Source organism: Peromyscus leucopus, chromosome 1, assembly GCF_004664715.2.
Source record: "Peromyscus leucopus breed LL Stock chromosome 1, UCI_PerLeu_2.1, whole genome shotgun sequence".
Classification (NCBI taxonomy): domain Eukaryota; kingdom Metazoa; phylum Chordata; class Mammalia; order Rodentia; family Cricetidae; genus Peromyscus; species Peromyscus leucopus.
The window spans coordinates 156,620,566-156,646,752 of NC_051063.1; the positions used below are offsets into that span (position 1 = coordinate 156,620,566).

At 45.0% G+C, this 26,187-nt stretch overlaps 1 protein-coding gene across 2 annotated transcripts; it reads left to right on the forward strand.

The window, feature by feature from the left end:
* The first annotated feature begins 4,040 nt into the window (after window positions 1-4,040).
* Window positions 4,041-24,287, forward strand: Tph1 (tryptophan hydroxylase 1). Of its 2 annotated transcripts, XM_028880184.2 has the most exons (11): window positions 4,041-4,232; window positions 8,032-8,215; window positions 9,976-10,076; window positions 12,266-12,333; window positions 12,472-12,668; window positions 16,197-16,332; window positions 16,957-17,083; window positions 18,667-18,762; window positions 19,390-19,523; window positions 21,010-21,160; window positions 23,979-24,287. In XM_028880184.2, the coding sequence occupies exons 1-11, from the start codon at window positions 4,119-4,121 to the stop codon at window positions 23,991-23,993; spliced, it is 1,323 nt and encodes a 440-aa protein (XP_028736017.1). In that variant the 5' UTR covers window positions 4,041-4,118; the 3' UTR covers window positions 23,994-24,287. The 2 variants fall into 2 exon arrangements, with proteins under 2 accessions (XP_028736017.1, XP_028736015.1); XM_028880182.2 differs by lacking the exon at window positions 23,979-24,287 and having other exon boundaries at window positions 4,042-4,232; window positions 21,010-21,497.
* The last annotated feature ends 1,900 nt before the right edge of the window (window positions 24,288-26,187 follow it).

Consider the following 26,187-nt stretch of genomic DNA (forward strand, 5'->3'; position numbering starts at 1 on the left):
CTCAGAGAGGCTCAGAGAAGACTCCAGCTTTACTCAGCTCACCAAGGTGACCTAATGTCGGCTTCTCCACCTCGGGGCCAGTGTCCATTTGGTTCTCTGGACTTCCCCAGGAACAAGTTCACTAAGTGAATTGGCTTCATCTCCTCAGCTTGGTTCCAGGTCTTTGACCATTCTTTTTATGGTATTCAGCAAGAACACTGGACTTAAAGTCAGAATGCTTTTGCTTCATGCAAATACGGTTTTTACCTCATAGAATTATTATATAGATAAAAGGAAAAGCTATAAAGGAGGTTAAAATTGTGGGCACCCTGCAATTTGAGGTTGGATCTGGTGAGGCACACCCATAATCCCAATTGGAAGTCTGGGACAGGAAGGTTGCGTGTGAGTTCAAGGCCAGCCTAGGCTACAGAGCAAGAAAGACCCCGCCTGAACGCTCACACAGTTCTCTGCAATGCATGCATGTTCAGCTACGCAACTGGTCATATGTGCAACATGAGATTCAAAGCATTGTGATACGTGCCTGCAACAATAGCCTTATAGACTCTGTGGGATCAGTGTTTCTCATTCCAGAGTGGGTAAAAATAATAGAGACAAAATCAGATCAGTGATTGCCTCTGGGAAGCAGGTGCAGGTCAGGAGAAGATTAAGACAAGCAAATACTTTTGGGGTGGAAATAGTCTATATTTGAATGGTGGTTAAGTACAATTTTCAAGACTCAGACCTGTGCACCTCAAAAAAGTGAATATTCAGCCAAACATGGTGGTTTATGCTTGTAATCTCAGCACTTGAGAGGGAGACAGGAGCATTGCCAGAGTTCTAGGCCAGCTTGAGCTATGTGGGAGTTCCAGGCCAGCTTCAGATACAGCGGCAGACCTTGTCTCAAAAAGACCCTCGCCTCAAAAGAGTGGATATTTCTGTGCGTAGTTTACACGTTGACCATTTAACCTGAGTTTCCAAAAACTGGGGGAGAGAATACCCCATAATACTAAGTGTGGCATATACTGCTGGCCCTCCTCATCCGAGCGTCGCACATCTGCTGATTCAACCTCTTACCCTGTGTTGAAAGAGGTAGCTGGGTGGGGAGGCTTGGGGTTGCTTCTGCAGACTTTCTTCCTTGTCATTAGTCAATGCAACACTACTATATTTACACAGCGGTAAAATTGCACTAGGTACCGTAAATAACCTAAAGATGATTAAAGCCTACAGAATATATGCATGCTATAGTACATTCCTTATAAGACTGGGAGCATCCCACAGACATTGGGGTCTGTAAGTGTACTGGCCCCCAGGATGCAGAGGGCCACGGTTTGCCCCTTTAGTATAGGATCATCAACAGATAAATGCTGTTTGGATTCTGTGCCATGTTCGTATAGCAGGGAGAGTGATATTTCAGTAAACACAGCATCTTTATCTGGGCGCATCCTAAACTTCTTTTTTATGGCAGGAGTACTGAGCACTTCTAAAAAGTTCAGTGGTTGTTCTGCGTTAAAGGAATAAGGCTCTGCACTAGAAGGAAGATGAGGCAGGCCCAGGGTATTAACCCAGAAGCTCAGGAATAGGCCGGACACGGGGAGTCCTGCTTTGGTTTCTAATCCCGGAGCCTGGATCCAACCCCGCGGGAGGTCATTGTGTCAATAACAGGTGTGATGCTAGTTTGGAGGGAAGTTCTAAACGGATTGTTTGATCTTACTCAGACTTTTGTGGCTGAGGATGAGTCAACATTAGCTTAATTAAAACTCCAGGAGAATAGCTGTGAATGAGCTCGGGCCAGCGACTAGAGGTCAGTGTTGGCGGCTCTCGCCCGCACCGGGGCAGCTCCCGCCCACATCCACACTGCTCCATCCTCATTGGCCGCCGCCCCGTGCGCCCGGCGCCCATTGGCTGCTCAGACCAAGCGCTTCTCTCATAAGAGGCGGCCCCTCTGGTCCGCAGGTGATCTCTGAACTCTGGTGCTTCTTAGGTGAGTAGGTGAGCGGGTGAGTGGGGTGGCCCCTTCCTGGGACTGGAGTCTCCCGGCAGGGACAGGGCCAACGTCCAGTAGGAGCCAGGTGGAAGTCCTGCGTGGGCTCTCCTCTTCCTTCCTTACAGCTTCTTTGGGGACAGCAGACCCTATTCTTGAGGACCTCCTACGTGCCAGGAGCAGATTTTTCTTTCCCACGTCGGATTTAGGCTTTATAGGGAACCCTGTGAGGTGGATAATCTTATATTTTATAGATAAGGATGGATCTGGGGGTTCCGAGTGGGAACCCAAGACTGTGTGACTCCTTGCCAGCAGGAACAAACACATTAATCTTTCTTTTCCATTAAAGGGTAACATCTTTTTTTCTTGGGGGCAACCCTCTCTTGCGCTCCACTAATGGAAGGTGAGTCTCGGATGCTAGGCTTCTCAGCACCGCATCTGCACTCAGTACTCCATCCCAGGTCACAACTGACAGAGGCATGGATCCTTGAGATGCAGAGCTAGTTTATAGTCTAGGTAAACTTAACCATGATTAAATGTAACTATATTTTCAGAGGTTTAAAGTGAACCCCTTTGATGTTGCAGCCTAGCCATCTTGGAGTGGAAGTGGAGGAGACAAGCTCCAGATGTGCCTGTGGGATGTCAAGGGTGGGATTCTAACTAAGTGTTACAGGATCACATCCTCAGTGACTGGAGTTCACCTGTCCATGGGTTGTAGCTACTGCCCTAGATCGTTCTGATCTCCTGGGATGGAGGCAGCCTCTGCCTTGCCTTTCTGGAGGGTTCCTTTACCTCCTCGGTGCTTGCTGGAGCCTTTTTGTCTGTATTTCGTCTCCACTTCTTTCCCACTTCCCATCTGGAAAAGAATGTCCAGATCCCTAGGGATTCTCCTCCTTGTACCTTCAAACTGCCCACACTTTGGAAAGCCTCAGCTGTGCTTCCAAGATGAGAGAATTGTAAGTTTCACTTACTGGTGACGAAGCTAAGGAAACAAAGGGTCCGTGTGCTCACGCTCCCTTCATGCTCATGCTCCCTTCACTGTGCTCTGCCAAGGCTACTGGTCAGCTGACCTCCTGCTTGGCAGGTCTTATTCCAGTGTGGGGTCCTGCACACTGGGACATCTTCATTCGGACAAGCAGGATCCCTCCCCGCCTTTAAAAGTGACTCCTTTCCTTTCAGGGTGATCTCCTGCCCTTGAGGGTAAACCTCTTCCTTTGAGGGTGACCCTCCCTTTTATTTTACCTGGCTGCAAAGGGGCTAAAAAGGGGAATAGAAGGCTAAAGGGGGGGGGGCGGAATACTAGAGAAAACCTTGAGGTTCTTACAAGGGCTTTAAGATTGCTGAATGAAGAGCTGGGCAATGGTGGCACACGCCTTTAATCCCAGCACTCGGGAGGCAGAGGCAGGCGGATCTCTGTGAGTTCGAGGACAGCCTGGTCTACAGAGAGAGAGAGTTCCAGGAAATGCTCTAAAGCAACACAGAGAAACCCTGTCTCGAAAAACCAAAGGAGAGAGAGAGAGAAAAAAAAAAAAGATTGCTGAATGAATGCTAGGCAGATCAACAGGCAGCATTACTAGTGGATAGATAGGAATGTGACTGTCAGCACAGGGACCTGATTTCACCAGGTCAGGCAAAAGTGTTCAGGACAGCCAAAGGATGTGAGCTGTCAAAGACCCCATGTAACAGCGTGTGCTCACCCCCTGCGGCAGTGTGACCATGGGTGTGTTAGTCTCTCGAGGCTCTGGTTTCTAGTTTCATTATAGTTTACAAAGGAAACAGGCCTGGTCCCCACTCTGAATGGGATGAAGCATGCAGGGAAGCTCCCCAAATTCTGATGGGAGATGAGGTAGACCTTCACAGAGGACTCAGTTTGGGGCTGAAATAACCAGGGAGACCGCCAGAGCCTGGAAGGCTTGATTGGTGCCCTCAATGGTCAGAAAGAAGAAAAGGGAAGATTCTGAGACACAGCAGGTGCCCTTGCCATTCTGGGCACTGTGTTAGGGGTATCTCACCTTCTGGACCCACTGCCCCCTCGAAAAGCCTGCCAGACATGTGGGTTTGCAGATGAAGGGATGGGAGCAGGAAGATGGATGAAGTTACCGCTGCTGCCCAGCTCTCCGCTTAGTACTCAACTGAACTTTCCTACTTCAGATTCACCATGATTGAAGACAAGGAGAACAAAGAGCATTCTTCAGAAAGGGGGAGAGTGACCCTCATTTTTTCCTTAAAGAATGAAGTTGGAGGACTCATAAAAGCACTGAAAATCTTCCAGGTATGGATTTCCCATAAAGCCCATCTGAAAACGAGTCTCTGAAATTCTATTTAAAATGTAAGGTACTGTCAGTTCCTTGGAGACGGCCTTCAGAAGTCTTTTAACAACTTACTAAAGTATTGTTCAGGGAGTGAAGACACAGCTCAGCGGCTAAAAATACTTCCTTGTGGAAGACACGGGTTCCGTTTCCAGCACCCACACCAGACAGCTCACAGCTATCTCTGTCTAGTTCCGGGGGACCTGATGTCCTTCCTCTTCTGGGTGCTGCACACCCGTGATGCACAACACTCAGGAGCACATACACAAAATAGATGCAATAGTGTTCAGTTCTGAGAAATGGGCAAGAAATACAACAGCCTAGGAGAGAATAGACAAATAGCTAAGGAGGATGGTAGGGGAGGAGTCACTGCATACATTTGAGAGATTACAACTAAATAAAGTGTTTTACACTTAATGAAAGGCCTAAGCATGCAATGCTGATATTATTTAATGATATATTAAATATCTTCAGGTGACAAAGTGGTAAGGGTTCTGAAATTATGCACATGGAGCCACATCAGAGCTTCAGAGCCCATGGTCCTCAAATCTGTTTTCAGCGCAGCATAGGGAGACTGTGGGCTAATGTGCACTTATGAGGCTTAACATGTTCCTGTTTAAAGTTTTTATTTTTATTTACTCTGTGTGTGTGTGTGTGTGTGTGTGTGTGTGTGTGTGTGTGTTATGTACATGTACAGAGGCCAGTGGAGGATGTCAGGTGCCGTTCTCTATCATTCTATGCCTTATTCCTTTAAGACAGGGTCTCTCATTGGGCCTGAATCTAGGCTGGCAGCCAGCAAGCCCCGGAGATTCCCTGGCTCTCACCCCATGGTGTGGCGTTACCGGCAAGTGGCTGCACCGAGCTGCTGATGTGGTTGCTGGGGATTCAAACCTATGCACGTGCAGCAGGCACTTCCATCATCCACTGAGCCCCTCTCCTGCACTTCTCCTGGTGAAAAATGGTGAATCAGGCAGAGCACAAATGTTTATCAAGCACTTGCTATGTGCAGGGCCCTGGACTCTTCACTAAGCCTGTGGATCTGAACAAACTAGACATGGTGCCTTTCTTCACAGATAGTGTGGTCTGGAAAAGGAGGCAGACACTCACAAACAGTTTAGTGAGTTCATGACACACACATACATGTGCAAAGTAAAGAGAGACACTGGGTCTGGTGACGTCACGGAACTGGAGGCCCTAACCTGGTTTAAGACCCCAGGAACACAGAAACTGATTTCTAACAAACTGTGTGAACAGGCTATGCTATGGCGCTTGCACACCGCATGGCTGGGCATGTTCTAGAAGTGGACTGTGTGTGTACAAAGCCCTCAGTAGCTGGATGGGCATTGGGAGTTAATCTCTCTGCATGTCTCAATAAAATAAGAGAGAACCTTGCCTACCTCATGTCGTTAAGAATTAATAGTTGAACTGTTCAAAGTGCTTGAGGTCGTACAAAGTAAATGGTCAATAAATGCTGGCTGTGATTATTAAGCAGGTTTGTCCCTCCGTGACATATTATTTAGCCATTCAGAGACTAAACATTTAAATGCAGACACTGCTCTAGAGGAGCCTGGGAGCAGGGCTCCTCCCACATGGCAGAGCTTCAGCCAGCTCCTCCAACCTGTTTCTCTCCCTTTCTTCTTTGGTGATGAGCTATAAGATACAAACTTTGCTATCGTTCCCTCCTGGCACTGTGAATTAATTTGTTCTCAATGTGAACAATGATATTGATACCATCTCCCTTTGTTCCTTTACCCCTTCCTCCCCAAATTTAATACTACACTATTATTATTATTATTATTATTATTAAATTATTGACATACTAGGAGTTAAACCGAGGGCTTTGAGCATGCTAGGCACAAGCTCTGTCACTCAGGGGTGTCCTCAGCTCTGTTTACTTATTGAGAAAGTCTCACTAACGTATCCAGGCTGCCCCCAAACCCATAATCCCCCTGCCTCAGCCTCCCAAGTAGCTAGGATTGCAGGCCTATACCAGCAAGCCTGGCTTATATTATTATTTTTACTGTATTGACTATCTCTGGACCTCTGGAGTATATACCTTTATTTCTTCTTCTATCACTTCTCATTTTTATTTATTGTTAGAGTTTCTGGATGTGGTTTAAAAACTCAACACATTCTGTAAACTTATAAAGTACCAATCTCCTGCTCTATCTCTCCTTGCTCCAAATCTGTGTTTTTCCTTATCTATTTTATGTAGACAGGGTCTCGCTCTGTAGTTCAGACTGGCCTGGAACTCCTCAGCCTCCAAGTGCTGTGACTGCAGAGGTAAGCCACCATGCCCTGCTCATTCTTCAGAGTCGTTTCATTTCTCGGAGAGCCTGGGTGTAGAGCATGACAAATACTTTCTCTGCAGAGTCTTCTCCCCAGCTGCACATGGTCTCTCAGCTTGGCCTGCCCTTCCTTTCTGCCTTCCTCATTTCCGTTCGGTCCTCGGGTACACTGTGGCACCTTCTGTTCTCCTGGGTTCATGCTTTGTCTCTCTGATGAGCATCCGTTCATCCAAACCTGCTGCTTGTCTTTCCTCCTTTTCCCCGACTAGACTCTAGATCCCGTGTGCATCCTGCCATTCTTCATGACCATCATGCTCCTCACCTGGCCTCATGGGTGTTCATGAAGTTATGTTTGGATGTAGAAATTAGTATAGGTCATCTGCTCTGAGTCTTTCATATATTTTCAGATTAAAAAGTCATTTGGTGATTGGTCCTCATGTTTGACTTTTTGGTCTGAAGTGCTTTTCCTCAAATGTTCAAATGCTCTCCCCACTGAGGTTTGCAATGTGGTACCCAGATCTCAGACTGATATGGATGAAAAGAAGCAGTCTGCTTAAACTGGTTACCATGGCTATTCATATCAGTTTGATATTTTAATACATGAAAAATTTCAAGTAACAATAACATTACCTTCTGAAAAAACTTTTTCCAGGATTCTTTTATCCCAGTAATTTGGTGTTTGAGATTTTTTTAAAAAAATTATTTATTATTAAATGTTTATTCTGTGTGTGTGTGTGTGTGTGTGTGTGTGTGTGTGTGTGTGTGTGTGCATGTGGAGGTTGGTGTGCAGGAGTCAGTTCTCTCCTTCCACCTTGTGGGGTCCAGGGTTTGAACTCAGGTCCTCAGACTTGGTGGCAAACACATTGACTCACTGAGCCATATTATTGACCCATGTTTTAGCTTTTGTGAGAAAGGGACTATGGGAGCTAGGAATGTAGCTTAGTAGTAAGAGTGTAGAATGTACAAGGTCCTGGGTTCAGTACTTAGCTCTGACTGAAGACACACACACACACACACACACACACACAGAGAGAGAGAGAGAGAGAGAGAGAGAGAGAGAGAGAGAGAGAGAGAGAGAGAGACTATGTAGAGTCAGGGTGGCCTCAAAATTACTATATAGCAGAGGAAGACCTTGCATTCAGGGTTCTACTTCTCAAGTGTTGGAACTATAGGCATGCACCATCATGCCCAACTCATCGTTTGGTGCTTAGATCTGAATTCTAACCAACCCTGACTGATTGGAGGACCTCCTATAGTTGTCACTTATGATGAGTTTTCACACTTTCATTTAATCTTACATATTGCAGGAGGGAATTATTTTGCCATTAGCAGCATTAAAAACACCTTCTTCCGCCCTTTGAGCTAATTCTGACAAGTGTTAAATTGCTTTTCCAGTGCTAATGAAAGTACTCTTCTCAAAGATTATTAGCATCCAAGGTAGGGCCACTCAATCTTTACCCTCTGCTTCATACAGGAGAACCACGTGAACCTGTTACATATCGAGTCCCGGAAATCAAATCGAAGAAACTCAGAGTTGGAGATTTTTGTTGACTGCGACATCACCAGAGAACAGCTGAATGACATCTTGCCCCTGCTGAAGTCCCACACCACTCTCCTCTCTGTGGACTCCCCGGGTCAGCTCACTGTGAAGGAAGATGGTATGTTTGAGAAGGCAAAGCCCCACCTCCAAGAGCAAGCACCCAACGTGTGTCCGTGTGTCCAGCCTTGTCTTCGTCTTGAGGACGAGGAGATAAAAAGAAAACTCTGTCTTTCTAAAGTCTTCATAGTGCGGTAGTGAAGGGGAGATCAACAGCAACTGATCAGAATTCTAGGGGAAAATTACGAGGCAGCATTTGATGGCGGGCGGAGGAGTAAAAGAAGCCTTGAACGTGAGAAGGGGTGGGCCAGAGGTCAGTGCCCTCTCTTAGCGCCTCAGTCACTTCCAGTTCCACAACCCTGATCTCCCCTCCCCTCGCTCTTCATAGACCTTCCAGGGCATAGTGTCAGACAGATATCAAACAGATATTTGAATTTGGGGGAAAGCTGGCAGTGTTTGGCATCTGTGATCTGAAACCTATTATATACCACATTCCCACCAAAAACAACTGCTCAGGTGATATAAAGCCTTCCAAGATTTCAGATCCTCAGATGGAAAAGACTGAGGCTAAGTCTCCATTTCTGACAAGAAATTCTTGTAATTTAGTTAAGACAAAGACAAACGGATTCATTTAGTTACTTTATACTCAGTGGAGTCTCTGAATTACATCACAATATTTGGGGCGTGGCCAGGGCTGCTGTTCATCTGCCAGGCCTTCATGGCATTGCTAAGTTGTGGACTCACCTCCGTTTCTGGCTGGCAGGGAGCAACTTCCCCGAGTCCCTGAGTGCTCTCCTTAAAACACAGAGGACAAGGCACAGGGCAGGAAGGCTGAGTTCCAGGCCTCTCCTCTCACTGGCAACGGCTACCTTGGGTAAACTGCCTTGGTGTCTGCAATTTTCTTACCTCACCTACACAGTGAAGAGTTTTCTAGAATGCTGGATGACACCTTTAATATTTAATGCACACCAACTGAGGTCAGATCACACACACACACACACACACACACACACACACACACACATACACACACACACACACACACACACATCAGGTGACTTATGACTCTAGTTCCAGAGAATCCTACACCTCTGGCCTCTGGCCTCCTTGGCATCAATACACACACACACATACACACACACACACACACACACACACACACACACACACACACACACACACACACACACACACACACACACACACACACACACACACACACACTGAATTAAAAATAATAAAATAAAAATGTTTTCTTCGTGTAGCCCTGGCTATCCTGTAACTTATTCTGTAGACCAGGCTGGCCTCGAACTCACAGAAATTCGTCTGCCTCTGGCTCCAGAGTGCTGGGATTAAAGGCGTGTGCCACTTCCTCTTGCAAATTTTTTTTTTTAATCTAGAAATTAGATGTTTAGATATGATACCTTACCTCAAACAAACACAGGTATTGAAAGCCTTTCCTGGACTTGCGTGCTGGTCTGTGGAGCTGCACTGTCCTAGTTTGCCTTCACCGGATAATTATATACGTGACTAAAAACATTTAAACATTTGGTTTGTTACTTAAGAACGGTAAGCTTTAGCACTTGGGAAATCAACCTGAATATTAAATTTTTTTAGAAAGTAAAGCTAATGGTTTTAATTAAAATATAATTCCTTGAAGTAGGAATTCACTACGCAAGTCATACTTATTTTCACTCAAGTCATACTTATTTTCCTTCCATATACAAGTTTTCGTCTCATCCAACTGCACTTGTTTCTGAATTTCTCTTTGGTTAACTTTGTCTCCTTAACCATCAGTGACTTTGGGGTTTTATTTTGCAGTTATGGAGACTGTTCCTTGGTTTCCAAAGAAGATTTCTGACCTGGACTTCTGTGCCAACAGAGTGCTGATGTACGGATCTGAACTCGACGCAGACCATCCTGTAAATATTTTAAAAAAATAGTCTAGTAAAAATACTTTTTTTTTTTTTTTTTTTTTTGATTTTTCGAGACAGGGTTTCTCTGTGTAGCTTTGCGCCTTTCCTGGGACTCACTTGGTAGCCCAGGCTGGCCTCGAACTCACAGAGATCCACCTGGCTCTGCCTCCCAAGTGCTGGGATTAAAGGCGTGCGCCACCACTGCCCGGCTAGTAAAAATACTTTAAGGCAAACTAAACATTAAGGGCAATTTAAAAACTTTTAGAAAGAATTTATTTATTTTAATTATAAGTGTATGCTGTTTTCCCCTGCATTTATGTATGTGCCAGAAGTGTCCCTGGAAGCCAGAAGAGGGCATTAAATCCTCTGGAACTTGAGTTATGCATGGTTGTGAGACACCGTGTGGATGCTGGGAACCAAACCCTGGGTCCTCAAGAACAAACAGCCAGTGCTCTTAACTGCCCAGTCATCTCCCTAGGATCTAGGGGCAACTACTATTTTTCCAGACATGTTAATAGCATATATTAATTATCCAAAGTACTTAGTTTCATTGTGATATTTCCTACATATATAAGACTCTTTGACTGTATTCACTCCCATTGCCCTGTTCTGTTCCTCTCCCCTGCCCCCCCCCCGCCCCCCGAATAGTAAGGGCAACTTGATTGTGGGAAAAGACTTTTTATAAACGAAATAGAATTTGTTGGAATTAGGATTTCAGGTATCAGCAGCAGTCCTCCACAGAGGTAGAACTGAGTCAGCAGACAGGAAAGTATCCAGTTTCACTGGCTCGGAGATCTGCCCTGCTCCTGGCATTCCCATTAAGATATCCCCAGAGCTGAGTATGTCTGTAGTCAGTTCCTACTAAAATAGGCTTGGGTGTTTGAAATGGCAATAAAGGTGGATCCAAAACCACCCCTACCACCATTCTGCCCTGTTTGATTGGCTGATTAGGCACTTGATGATCTGAGAAGTAGATTCCTTGGAGAATTTTACAGTACAGCAGTGAGCTCAGGAGTTGGGATCCACAGCATTGGGCTTGTGTTTGAATCTCTGGGTTCTTGAGAGGGAAGGAGAGGAGAGGATCCAATTGTGGAGTCTCACAGATCTGGTCTTCACTTTAGCACCTCCTGTTTTCTAAGCTGCATGAATGTGGGAGGGGATGAGGAGCAGAGAGCTAGTATGATGTTTCTTTTTGGGGTGACACAATTTTTCGGAAATCAGATAGTACAGTGTATGACCATACCACCCTGAACACACTCATGAATTAGAGTAAGGATGACCGCAGGGCACGGTGACAGGTGCCTGTTGTCTCGCGGCCACTTGCAAGCCTGAGGTGGCAGGATTACAAGTTTCAAGGTTAGCCGGGGCCACACGGTGAGATGTCGTCTCAAAATCAAAAACAAACAAAAACTATGATCGTGGTTGCTAGTTCCTATGAATGGCTGTCTCGTGGCATATGAGCTGTATCTCAGTGTTGCTGTTAGTCTAAGAGAGCACCAATATAGTCCTGAGGTCAAAATCCAAGCTCCTTAGCAGACCTACAACCAGCAGGCCCTGAGCTAGTCTTCAACACTATCTACGCACCGTGCAAGGGCCGGAAGCATGGCGCGGCTTGCATTTTTGTGTCCTGAACTTGTTTTCCTTCTCTGCGCAAGTTCTTGTGCCTCCTCTGTCCTTCACCTGCTCTCTCCACACGACAGACACAACTTGCAGATCAGTGCTGGGAAGTTTAGTTCAGTAAGTCACTATTTTAAGTACTAACTTCTAATTTAGTATTATTTGCCGTACTGGGTCGCAAGTGTTCTAGGCAGACACTCTATTGCTGAATTACACCTCAGTCCTTTTATTACTAATTTCTACCATAGGTAAACATAACTGAAGATACAGTGAAGTGATTAAGGAAAACAAAACAAGATAAGAGCTATGTACTTAACTAGGATGGTGTTCTCTAGTCAGCCTTTGTACTCACTGTAGGATCATATAAAAATATCATTTCTATTTCTATCTACGAGATGATAAAGCTGGTGTGTAACTGCTGACTTCAAAATAAAAATGGCCACATATCTCTAATCATTGCTTGCTTGTGGTAACAATTATGTAGTTCTTCAATATCTCCAGACAACATAATGAAGAGTTTCCTAGATGTCACTTGCAAATATTTTTAGTTTCAATATTAAATTACTTTTAATTATCAGGGCTTCAAAGACAATGTCTACCGTAGAAGACGGAAGTATTTTGCAGAGTTGGCTATGAACTACAAACAGTAAGTATATTACAAGCCAACATATCTAACTTTAAGATAACAAAACAATGGAATAAGTGTGTTTGCTTAGTAAATAGAAAGTCACATAAGTGTAACTACCTAACTACAATGCAGAATTCCTCATCTTGATCTCATTAGTGGGGACCCCATTCCCAAGATTGAATTCACAGAAGAAGAGATTAAGACCTGGGGAACCATCTTCCGAGAGCTGAACAAACTCTACCCGACCCATGCCTGCAGGGAGTACCTCAGAAACCTTCCTCTGCTCTCCAAACACTGTGGCTATCGGGAAGACAATATCCCACAACTGGAGGATGTCTCCAACTTTTTAAAAGGTAATATGCCAATAGAGCTCTATACGGAGGGTGTTGATCTGCTTCAACTGTGACAGTGGTGTTTGTGGAGGGATGAAGTCTAGTTACATGGAAGGTCCAGAGTCTCCTAAACTCATCCTGGAGTGTTGGGTCCAGGACTGGGCACCACATTGGAAAGAGTTCTCATAACTTAGGACCTGACAAATAAGCAGAGTTGCAAGGGAATTTGAAAATGTGTCACATGGGTAAAATCTGTAGGACATTTTGGGTGTTAACTTGGAGATACTGGGGATGTTCATTACATGTTGAAACATTTGACAAATCAGAATCTATTTTATAGGATAGATAAATTACTATATGGCCTTTAAGTAAAAAGGAGATGTTATTAGAAGAGCCATGTGAAACCACACTTGTAAAGTGGTTAGATCTCAACAAGGAGGTTGTCTGTACCAGACCTCTGCACCTGCCTTCAAGGATGTGTAGAGGAGATGAGAGCATCTGTGCAGTCTCTGATGCTGGGTGGTCTCTGATGCTGCGTGGTCTCTGATGCTGGGTAGTCTCTGATGCTGGGTGGTCTCTGATGCTAGGTGGTCTCTGATGCTGGGTGGTCTCTGATGCTGGGTGGTCTCTGATGCTGGGTAGTCTCTGATGCTGGGTTGTCTCTGATGCTGGGTGGTCTCTGATGCTGGGTGGTCTCTGATGCTGGGTGGTCACTGATGTTGAGTGGTCACTGATGTTGGGTGGTCTCTCATGTTAGGTGGTCTCTGGTGTTGAATGGTCACTGATGTTGGGTAGTCTCTGATACTGGGTGGTCTCTGATGTTGGGTGGTCTCTGATGTTGGGTGGTCTCTGATGTTGGGTGGTCTCTGATGCTAGGTGGTCTCTGATGCTGGGTGGTCTCTGATGCTAGGTGGTCTCTGATGTTGGGTGGTCTCTGATGCTAGGTGGTCTCTGATGTTGGGTGGTCTCTGATGTTGGGTGGTCTCTGATGTTGGGTGGTCTCTGATGCTAGGGGAAGGCTCTGGTGTCTGAGGGATTTCTTGAGCCTTTTTCTACACTAAGATTCTATGATTTTTGTAACAAAGAAGTGTGCAAAACTAGAAGAATAAACAAAAGGTCAGAACAGTTTTGTTTGATTCAGGCCTCTTTAATTTTTCTAGCTGATGTAGAGGGTAAAATGATCATTGATTGTGATGCAGACTCTGCTGCGCTTAAGAAAAATCAGTATCTCCCTCTGTCTCAGCAAATCAGAGACTGGGGTGAAAAGTGCTGCTTTGCAGTTGTGGGGACTCAGTACAGGGTCTCGGGGACACTGGGTAGGAGCTGCACGCCCAGCCCAGAAGTTAGGTTTTTGGTTCATAGTGTTAATGTTTTTTTCCCCTGGCATAAAGTATTGTCTGTGTTTCTTACATAGACAGTTAACAAATAATCTTCCTATTTATTTGACCCCTTAATTCTCCTTATTTAAAAACCTAAAGGAACTGAACAGGAAAACATGGCATCATTTCACGAGGACAGAAATAATGTATGTATTTCCGATGAAAACCTAAGCTTTCAAAACATGGTACAGAAACAGTGCAGGTGTCCTCCCTGGACTCACACAGCTCCATGAGTATGTGTCACAGGCATTTTTCAATCAGGCTTGCAGGCAACATTTTGTGGATCTAAAACCGAGAGCTGTTCCCTTGAGGTTTGGAGCTGGGCTCACCACGGAGCCATTCTACTGTGTCAAGGGCAATTGTCAAAAGGAAAAACCAAAATTAGAGGACATTTCCCATGAAATGTCAGATAAGGATACCAATACTGTCAAACATGGTGGCCACTGTATACATGTTGCTTTTTACATTGTAAACAATTAAAAGGTACTTGATCAAAATATTAGGGTCTTGGCCATTACCAGCCACGTATTTGCTCAGAAGTGACAGACGGCTGTTGTCCCATTGGGCAGCACAGTAGGGAGCATTTCCATCAAGAAATGGAGAGGACCCTGTTGGATGGCCTTCTGCCTATCGATCGGAGTGGGGCCAAACACACAGAGAGTACACATGGAACTGAAATGTGACGTGAGGATCCAGGGCGAGGTACAGGACAGCCCACAAGGATCGTTGGAGCTACCGAAACCCAGCAGCTCTTTTCTAGTACATGGAAGACAATCTTGGCATTTGGGTGGAATACAACCATCCAGGTTATCCAAAATAAAAATAGCTAAAGAAGATAATCATGCCTAAAATAGCTTGGATTAAAAATGGCTGTAATAAAAAATACTTTTAAAATTAATTTCTAAAGTACCATAAAAGTAATAGACTCCACTATAGTGTTTTTTACTTACATGTCCAGAGCCAGTCCACTGCCCCTTTCTTCTCCTAAACAGTGTGTCTTCTTCCTTCATGTCACATGCATTCGTTTACACTTTCTCGCCCTGCTACCTGCTCCCCAAGATCCCTTCTCCCCCTTCATATTCCCCGTTTCATGACCTACAAACAGACACAGACACAGACACAGACACAGACACAGACACACACAGAGACACACAGACACACACGGACACAGAGACACACACAGACACAGACACACACACACACAGAGACAGACAGACAGACAGACACAGACACACACACAGACACACAGACAGACAGACAGACAGACACACACACACACACACAGAGACAGACAGACAGACAGACAGACAGACACACACATACACACACGGACACAGAGACACACACAGACACAGACACACACACACACAGAGACAGACAGACAGACAGACAGACAGACAGACACACACACACACACACACACACACACACACACACACGGGGATTCTAGCTTCCACATATAAGAGAAAACATTCAATATTTGCTTTTCTGAGCCCGGCTTGTCAGTTACACCCATTTCCTGCAAATGTTATGATGTCCTTTTTCTTTATGATGAGATGCAATCCCCCTGTGTATATGTACTGCTGACGGACATCGAGGCTGACTCTGTTTCTTGGTTACTGTGACTAGTGCAGCAATAAACGTGGATGCACACGTGGATGCACACGTATCTCTGTGGTGTGCTGACTTAATGTCCTTTGGGAGTATGCCCAGGAGTGGTCTACCTGGGTCATAAGGCAGTTCTATTTCTAGTCGTATTTTTTTTCCTCTTGAGAAGCTTCCACAATGACCGCCCCCAGTTCACATGTCCACTGTCAGTGTGTAGGAGCTAGACTGCTCCCCATGTTTGAAGAAGGGTGCCAAGTGTAATCTAGGGCCTCCCGAGTTTGTATTTCACTTCACCTTCTCCTGGAGTCCTGAGCACATTGTTCTGTGTTTCATAGATGTTACAATAAAGAGGAAACCCCTTTGTTAGCAGAAAAGAGCAGTTGTGTGTCAAAGGATCGCCACCCGGCCGTGGGGCGTGCCTAAGAATGCTCAGCTTGCTGCAGTTTGCATAAGCTGCATTTTCATTTCCATGTCCCCTTGAAAGGGCTCCCTGGCGCCACCGGCCAGGGTCAGTGCTCTGCGTCTGAGGTGAAAGTTGTCTGTTTTCTCCTTTGCTTTGCAGCATGTACAGGGTTTTCCATCCGTCCTGTGGCTGGTTACCTCTCACCAAGAGATTTCCTGTCAGGGTTAGCCTTCCGAGTCTTTCACTGCACGCAGTATGTGAGACACAGTTCAGATCCCCTCTATACTCCAGAGCCGTAAGTACTTAAGTCGTTCATTCAGCCGATTGTTACTTAGAGTGACGGTGCCACTGCCCAAAACATCTTGTAAGTGTTCAGTGAAGCCGTTAGGGTGGTGACTGGCATTGAAACACATACACCCAGTTGTTGTTCTTATGTTAATGGGCAACTTGTTAGGTGCCAGGTGCAGTTCGGTGCACAAGGGATGGAAAAATCAGATAAAATTATTGTCTTCACAAAGCTTGTATTTCGAGGGAATCTACAGATGATAAATAAGTAAATGTAGTATGTATCATGTCAGATGATGGTGTGTGCCATGGAGGGAAAAAATAAAACCAGAAAAGAAAGCATACAGGCATGTATGTGAGTGTTGTTTTGGGAAGTGTGATCAGAGAGGGTCTTGTTGAGGAGACATGGGAGGAGAGACTTGATTTGGGTGGAGGACTTGGGATATCAGTGGATGTATGTTGAGGGGAATGAGATTTGGAGCCAATGGCATTTCTTTATTCAGTTAACTTCCTTTATGATCCATTATTCCTGATCAACTAGAGTGAAAACAAGGTTGACTTTCAATGGGATTCAACAGTTCTTTATGCATTTGTGTCAGGCATCACAATGTGACAGACTGTGTCTCTGTTTCAGAGATACCTGCCATGAACTCTTAGGTCATGTTCCTCTCTTGGCTGAACCCAGTTTTGCTCAATTCTCCCAAGAAATTGGCCTGGCTTCCCTTGGAGCTTCAGAGGAGACTGTTCAAAAACTGGCAACGGTATACATCTGGAAACAGCTGTATAGTCCAGAATTCTTCATTGGGTGTGGTTGGGAGTATGTGGGTAGTTTGAAGTCTGTGCTTAAGACAGCCATTAGAAAATGTTTTTGCTTATTTGTTTATGAATTTAAGTAATGTTAAATGAAGATTTAAAAATTTAAGATTTCTCAAAAGGAAACACGGCTTTAAAACAAGACAGAGAAGCACAAGATTGCTTTAATACACTAATTTTTAGATTAGAAAATGAGTGATGTCTTATGAACTAGGGAAGGAAGGAAGGACATTTTAGGATGAGGCACAAGACAGATGAGAAGGGACTCGGTACCACTTGGAAACAGCTGAGGGTGGAGGAGGGATGTGGAATAGGCTAACTGGTTATGAAGTTATGGTTTAGGGATGTTAGGGGTCCCTGAGGCCTTTTGTTGAGTCCTTCAGGACAAAATCATTCATAAGCAAAAGACACAAGTGTATTTTTAATGTGACAGACAGGGCTCGGATGCCACATTGAGTCTGAACTTTAAGCAACTGCCATATGCTGAGTGAGGTAGTTTAAAGAATATGCACATTTCTCTGAAGAAGAGAATCAAATACCCAGACCTTTTCTAACGACATAACTGTGTGAAGTTGGGCTTTCTTCATATACTTGAACCAAAACAACATATTGCAAAAGATTAAATACAAAAGCAGATATGGTAGTCCATCTGCCTTCCCATCAGACATTAAATACTGTCTAGCCAGACATGGACAAGATGTGAACAGTGTGGGGTTCGCTGACTCCGTCACTCCACACTGTGAATCCATAGGATTGTATTGTCAAAAATTAAAATCGGGGCCAGCGAGATGGCTCAGTGTCACCAAGCCTGACGACTTGAGTTCCATCCCATGGTGAAAGGAAAGAAGCTTCCCACAAAGTGTCTTCTGACCTTCACAGGCACGCACACACACAAATGTAAAAGAAATTAAATTAAATTAAAGTTAAAAAGATGATGGCTACATAGTTGGGAGTATTCTTCCTGCTCTTCCAGAGGACTTGAGTTTCCCAGCACCCTCATTGGGCAGCTAACAACTTCCTGTAACTCTAGCTCCAGGGGATCCCATGCCATCTTCTGGCCTTTGTAAGTGCTCACATATACACATACACATAAAAAAAAAATCAAAATAAGTTGAAAAGGTGAATAACAATTATAAAACAATGCTACTCTTGTTACTTTTTGTTTTGTAAAACATACTTTCATTAAAGTGTTGCTTACATTATTATACAATGGGTTTACTGTATTTAAAACTGATTTTTAAGCACCTAAATTGCTTGGTTTTAACTTTAATATGGCCAGTGTAGCTAGGGGTAACACATACACACAGAGAGATCTCTGGACTCCTTGGTAATTTTTAACTGTATATGAGAGTCTTCACATCAGGTTTAGAAAGTCCTGATGCACAACAGGCCAGATTGTGGCGGGACTTGGGATCTAGGCTGGAAGTCTGGGGCTTGTTTCTATGTGTGCTGTGGGCCAGTGTTGAGAATTGGAATTTGCTTTAGATTGAGGTGCTCAGGATGTAAACATAATGTTGACATCCTTTTGCAGTGCTACTTTTTCACTGTGGAGTTTGGTCTGTGCAAACAAGATGGACAGCTGAGAGTCTTCGGTGCCGGCTTGCTTTCTTCCATCAGTGAGCTCAAAGTAAGAGTCCTAAGTCTTTGCACATAACTGTGTCCACCAACACTATCAGCACGCCTGGAGGCAGGGCTTGCGTCTGAGCAAGTGCTTACCGCGGCAAATATTTTAGGTGGCAGTAAACATGCTTTGAGAACAATTTTCTCTACTCTCCCAAATTTCTAGGGGGAAAAAATGTGTCTTTTAAATAGAAAGTGTTTTAAAGCTTTAAACAAATTTCTGGGATGCAAGCAATAAGCTCTGTACCAAATAGGGAAGTGAGCTCTGTGAGGTGAGCCATGCTACAGACGCTGTCCAAGGTACTGTCTTGTGTGCAAGGAGGCTGCTCTCTGGTGGTGGATAAATAAATGTAAGAGTGACTAGTGGAGGTAAAGAGTAGGTGCCATAAGGCATAAATAAATAAGCGAATCAATAAAGATCCTTGGGTACCTCCTATGTGATGAAGGAAGTCAAAATAAAAACACTGAGATGGTCTTGAGTCATTTGTGGGGGACAGCAAGCCTCTTTTCTTGGGCTAGACTGGATGAAGCAGAGATGCAGGCAGGTCCCTTGCGTGACTCAGAGCCAGTCCCTGTAGCCATGTGTTCCATGAAGACAGAGGCAGTATCTGATTGCCGATCTTTGCCCCTCCAGCATGCGCTTTCTGGACATGCCAAAGTTAAGCCCTTTGATCCCAAGGTTGCCTGCAAGCAGGAATGTCTCATCACAACCTTCCAGGATGTTTACTTTGTGTCTGAGAGCTTTGAAGATGCAAAGGAGAAGATGAGGTAAATCCTATCTCCCTCAAGTTTCCATTTGCTGCAAAAGTAATGTCCAAAGATACAATAACCACAGGTGTGAGCGAGCAGGTAATCGAGTGCCCACATATCCATTGTTTAGAGTCGGTTGAATATTATATATTAATTAGTTGCATATGGGAATGAGATACATTGAGAGGTTGGCTCCTCCCCATTCCTTCCCAGCAGAGTTCATAGTTCAGCGGGAAAAGAAACGATAGATACACTACTGTAGTAATACAGGAAGTGACAATAATGGAGGCATAGAGGAAACACTGTCTTGCCTCCACTGGTCTCCTCTCCAGCTGGAGAATCTCAGAAATCTTAGAAGTAAGCGAGACAGGTGGAAGACTAGCTAGAACTGGGACGTGTCAAGTTTTAGGCTGAAACGACATGCAGAAAGATGAAGCGAGAGAGATGTGTGGGGATATTTCAGTGCAGCCAGATCTCCCGACTCATCATCAGGTAAGGGTGCAGTCTAAAGGGGAAGAGCTGGAGCACAGACAGACACTTTTTAGATTCTTGTGAACTCCATGTAAAGTAGAATCTGGACTGAGGTCGCGGTAGCAGGGAGGACGTGCCTATGGAAGCAGGCTCCAGGAACTAGCATGTGATGCAGGGAGTCATGAAGCCACACTGTGAGGACAGGGGCATGCAGGGGTTGAGGAAAATGCTTATCTCCCAGGGGCTTGCTACGCACAGAACCCAATAACCATGGCAACCATGGCAGGTGTGCTTCCTCTAGCACTGATGGCATCCTTGTGCAAAGCTGCACTGGTCCCCACTGGGGAGACCAGATGGATGGGAACCTGGATTCCAGTCCCCAAGCATGTACACTTGTTTTCAGCTGCACAGTTATCCTTTGGGGTCTCTGAGCATGATTGTTCTGTAGGGTACCAAGTAAGAGGTTCAAAGGTCAGCTTGATAAAGGAGACAGATTTTAAACCATGAGAAAATGAGGGGGGGGGGAGGAACTCCAGCCATTTGAGAGGAAGCTAGAAACATTCTAAGCCGAAAAATCTCACAAGTACAGGAGGGTAGGACTCCCTCTGCCCTCCCCCGTCCTGTCCCCTCTTTTGTTATGTAAGACATAGCTGAGGAGTCTGTTACTGTGTAGCTCAGTATTGCCCTCATCTACTGACATACTGACAGATAAAGCTACTGTGGTGGATGTCCTTAGTGAAGCCGTGAGGTCAAAAGATGGGTTGTAGATCACTTCCAAGACAGAAGACATGGGGTTAGTGCTCAGTATGGGAGAATGGGGGGGGGCAGGAAAGGGAGAGAGAGGAGGGATTGAGCTTTCCCTCAAAAGATGGTGTTGAGGCCACTGGTGTCAGGACAGAGAAAGCAGGTGTGTGTGTGTGTGTGTGTCTGTCTGTGTCTGTGTGTGTGTCTGTGTGTGACCAGGTCTTCTGTCCTTTGTTTTCTCACTCACTCTCATAGAAATTAACACTCCTTTACTTGTTTTCTTAAATAGAGAATTTACCAAAACTGTAAAGCGCCCATTTGGAGTGAAGTACAATCCGTACACTCAGAGTGTTCAGGTTCTGAGAGACGCCAAGAGCATAGCCAGCGCTGTGAATGAGTTGCGGTATGACCTCGATGTCGTCAGTGATGCCCTCACTAAGGTCAGCAGGCAGCCCAGTGTGTGATGCCTCCAGTCTGAATCCAGAACGCCAATGAGCATCACTTCAGAGCCAGGGCCGCCTCTTGCTTCTCCCAAGACCTGCTTGAGGAAGGACAGCAGCTCCCGGGTTAACAAAGTCTCCCAACTCTTTCTGTCTCTGAAAATGCACACCGGGACGCTTCAGCCACAGCTAACTTCTGCTTTTGTTTTGTGTTTTGGCACCTGCTTAGGGAAATATAATTCGCAAGCCATGTGATTCACCAAATTCCCATTTAAAATATTTATTTCATTAAAATATAATTAAATCATTCTCCCCCTTCCCTTTCTTCCCTCCACCTCCCCCCCCCCCCCCGCTATCATGGCCTTTGTACCGAATGCCCATTTTTTGATGGGCAAGTTGTTTGACACCGCTCAGAGCTGGTCTCATCCCAGTCTGTCGTTAGCAAATGGTCACTTTGGACGCCTTGACGAGTGTGTCTGTATCTGTGACCTGTCACCAACTTTGTAACAGCTCAGGTGTGTTCACACACTAGATGTACAGGAGACTAGCTGTCCCTGTTGCTAGCATGGACAGAAGTGCAGAGGGCTTGGTCCTAGCGCATGACTGGTAAGAGCAGGCTGGCTCCAATGCAATGTCCGATGGGGACACAGAAGTCACCAGGACTCCGCCAGGCATGGCAGCGCCTGCAATCCCAGCTCTCCCTGGCACTTTATCTCAAGGTTTCACACTAGGACATAAATGAGAAGACAGTGAGGGAAGAAGGTAGGACATGGGGAAGGAAAAGGAGAGGGGCCAAGGAGAGCAGTCTGGGCCCGCGAGTGTAATTGTGTGAGGACTGTGAGGATGGGCAGCACATGTGGTCTCAGCTGTGCAGCGTTAGCGTGAGCAGTTGTGTAAAGAGTTTCATTACTGTAGCAAAGTGCCAGATGCAATCAGCTTGTAAAGAAGAAAAGTTTATTTTGGCTCATAGGTTTGGATGCTTTGGTCCATTAGAAACTGTTCCTGTGTTTTGAGTCTGTGGTGAAGCAAGGCATGGTGGGAGAATGTAGCAGAGCGAAGCTATAAACTTCATAAAGGATGTAAAGGTAAAGAGGGAAGGATTGAGAGAAGGAAGAAGGGAGAAAGAGAGGAAGAGAGGGAGAGAGGGAGGGATGAGGAGGGAGACAGAGAGGAGAGAGAGAGAGAGAGAGAGAGAGAGAGAGAGAGAGAGAGAGAGAGAGAGAGAGAGAACCTACAGTACAGTTTAAGAGTTCACTACCACCAGGGTAGGATAGAGGAGTCAGCAGTTAAGAGCACTAGCCACTCTTTTTTTTTGTTTTTTGTTTTGTTTTGTTTTGTTTTTCGAGACAGGGTTTCTCTGTGTAGCTTTGTGCCTTTCCTGGAACTCACTTGGTAGCCCAGCTGGCCTCGAACTCACAGAGATCTGCCTGACTCTGCCTCCCGAGTGCTGGGATTAAAGGTGTGCGCCACCACCACCGCCGGGCTTACTAGCCACTCTTTTAGAGGGCCTGAGTTTGATTCCCAGTACCCATGTGGTGGCTCACAACCATCTGGAACTCCAGTTTTAGGAGATCCAATGTCTTCTGGTCTCCGTAGATATCAGGCAGGCAGGCACGTGGTGCATGGCCATACACGGAAGCAAAACATCCATAGAGATAAAACAAGAAATTAAAAATTCCACCTCTGTTTCTCACATAATAGTAAAATCATATACCATTGAACATGCTTCGTCCACTAGATTTTTTTTTTTGCACTAGATTTTAAAAAAATCTTTTTAAGACTTCAGAGGAAATTGTTAAAAGCTGTATTGTTTTTGGTCTTTCTTGTCAGACTTTCTTTGGGACCGCCAGCCCCCAAATAATGACAAGGAGACTTATTATTAATTATGAAAGCTTGGCCTTTAGCTTAGGCCTATCCTCAGCTGGCTCTTATAACTTCAATACCTGTTTCTAGTCATCCATGCTCTGTCACATGTTTTTTTTTTTTTTTTTTTTTTTTTTTTTTTTTTTTTTTGCCTCTCCTCAATTCTGTTTGGACAACTTGCTCTATGTCTCAGTAGCATCTCCTGTCTGTCTAGATTCATCTCCAAGTTCCTCTCTCTGCCCGGAAGTCCCGCCTAACCCCTCCTGCTTAGCTATTGGCCATTCAGTTTTTTATTAAACAAATCACAAGGACAGAACTTCACCCAGTGTACAAATATCCCACAGTACTGTGTTTCATCCCATGCTCTACAAGGAAGCAGATCGAGGAAGAATAATTCAGCCATCTCAGATCTTTGTAAACATCCTCACTTTAACAGCTGTTGAGCATATATATGGCAGTGAGTAGATATGTTAGTTCATCCAAAGTCATTTGAGATAGAGACCAGCTAGTTTATAGTCTGCTTGGTTACCAGGAAAAGCACTGCAAAGAAATCATAACAGACAGCAAACAGGGAACCCAGCTGCTGTGTCTGGTTATTCTCACAGGACTTCGACGATGCTGCAGAATCCCAGTCAGCGGGATTTAAAATGGTGGTGCTTAATCCTTGTTCAGAGTAAAGCACTTTAAAATAAATAGTAGGGTCACAACCTTATCATTAGTAGCTGCAAGATAGTGGAAATGTTTAGTGATGAGCTCAACTGTATCTAACCTCTGGATCATGATATTTGGCAAATCAGGGATCCAGGAGTTTTAGAATTTTCAATATACCTAAGAAATTTTAAATAATTATTCAAACACCAGGAGAGGGTGGAATCAAAAGCGTGGCTGTCCATTCTTTACCAGAGAACAATTCCTTGTCACAAACAGCATGTTTGACTTTTTTTTTTTTTTGAAGAAAACACCAATGTGAATCGTCAGAATGCCTATGTTCCTTAACTTCATGCTTCGGCATTTGGAGTTTCAGAAGTAGCAAGATACAGCAACATGTACAGAATCATTGACCGTTTGTAAGCTGGCTTCCAGGGAAAGAAACAAGCGAGGACTTCTCAAAAGCAATACATAACGGAGACCATATGTTAATGTCCGTGAAGTGGATAAAGATAACTGTGATCCGTTTCGCTCCTGTCTTCAGTGCACTGTGTACTATACATTTATAATTTAAAAGATTGTTATCCCACTGGGCAATAAACTCAAGGTTCATGTTCTCAAAGTGTGTTTTTTTAAAGTACATTTTACAATGTATGTGTGTGTGAGTGTGTTTGAGTGTGTGTATGCGTGTGTGCACGTGCACGTGCGTGCGTGCGTGCGTGCGTGCGTGCATGCGTGTGTGTGTGTGTGTGTGTGTGTGTGTGTGTGTGTGTATCTGTGCCTCAGGAATCAAACTCCAGTCATCAGTCTTGGCCCCAAGCACCTTTAACTGCTGAGCCATTTTGCCTCTCAAAAAGTATTTTCTTTTTTTCTTTTTTTTTTGTCAAACATATATTAAAAACAGATTCAATTTTGTGTTCACAATTGTATTAGTGTAGAGACCCTAGCAGTGGTGATGGTTGGTACCAAGACTCAGCCCTGAAGGAGGACACTGACTTAGAATGAAGAACAAAAATGCCACAATGGAACCCATTACTTTGTATACTAACTTAAAATATTTTTAAGAAGATGCAAAATATAAAATAAAAACTACATACCACTCTGCTTCTTTAAAGTGTAAAACCATGAGCTACGGTAAGCTGAGCACACCTGGCGCTCATCACCACTTATTGGGAAGGCTTCCTTCTCCTGTTCCCTGTCTGAATGCGAGCTAGGTTTCCTGCACTGAGTTACTGGAGAACATTATGTCACACGAGGCTTTGCAAGAAGCAGATTCATGGTTTAGAAGAGACAGCTCATCAGTTAAGAGCACACACTTATCTTACAGAGGACCTGAGATGGGTCACAGCACCCACAGCTGCCAGCCCACAGCTGCCTGTAACTCCAGCTCCAGGGGGTCTGATGCCCCGTTCTGGCCTCCAACACCTTATTTTCTACAGGTAAAGAATCATTAGCGATAACTGTTTTAACCAAGATTCCCCCACAGCTTCTGGATGAGTCTATCTTCCTCCAGAGAGAATAACTGCTGTGTCTAGCAGGCAGTGTGTTTACGATGGCATGGGAAGATCTTGGTCCAGTTAGGGATTGAGCCAATGAGAAGCCGAGCTTCAGTTTGGTGAGGCTGGTCTACTTCCGGGTCACCTTTGCTCTCAGTACGTAGCCCTTTAGGGTTCCAGCCTAAGCGCCTGAGCGTCGTACTTCTGGGGACTTGGCTCCCTATCTGTCCTACTTCACTCTCCCACTCCCTCCTGTAAAATCACTGCTAAGACTGCTGCTCTCACCTCAGATTCCCAGCCTCCAAGTCATGCTTGCTAATGAGCAAGTGCTTCAAGGAAAGGCATGCCCGGTATAACCTATTGGCTTCCTGTCAGGGCCCCTTGGGTTTCTGTTGCTTTGGAAGCTCTCCAATGACTCGAAACATATTTAAAAACAAAAACAAAAAACACTTGCCGACAGCTTTTCTAGTTGAGAGAACTGGCCAGCACCTTGGTAATCTTTCTGTAGAAAGCAGAGCTGGCCTCCTCCCTTGGCACCTCATTGCACCTTGGTTCTCTGTGCACTTACTCTTCCCTGGGTCCCTGCTGTGAGGACTCTGCCGAGGAGGCCCCAGAAGCTCAGCTTTCCTGTTCTAGATGGCTTCATCTTGGAAAAGTGAAAGTATCTCGGAAATTCCACTTTAGTCCCACTTTTTGCCTCGGGAACGTGGCACCTGCTCAGTCTTAGGTGGGCAAGCAGACAGGCTGAGGTAAAAGCTGGGCCTCCTAAAGATTCCACAACCTTCCCCAGCAGCGCCACCGGTGGGGACCAAGTGTTCAAATACCAGAGTCAGCGGGGGAAATTTCCCATTCAAACCACCCCACTTCCCAAATTCCATAAAACTGGTTCTGTAAGTAGCTCTTCTTTGCACCTTTGTTGAAACCTCAGGGTACCTCCTCCCCATGTCAGTATTTTAAAGGTCCAGTCCTGGGCTAGGGCTGTGGTTCAGGGCTAGTGTTCTCTCCTAGCTTGTATAATGC

Bases quoted from the DNA above. Each gene is read 5' to 3' on its own strand.
- Tph1 (XM_028880182.2), top strand. From the start codon at position 4,119: ATGATTGAAGACAAGGAGAACAAAGAGCATTCTTCAGAAAGGGGGAGA. The intron at 10,077-12,265 runs GTAAATATTTTA...TTTAATTATCAG, and splicing joins AACTCGACGCAGACCATCCT to GGCTTCAAAGACAATGTCTA. The intron at 19,524-21,009 runs GTAAATCCTATC...TTTCTTAAATAG, and splicing joins GATGCAAAGGAGAAGATGAG to AGAATTTACCAAAACTGTAA.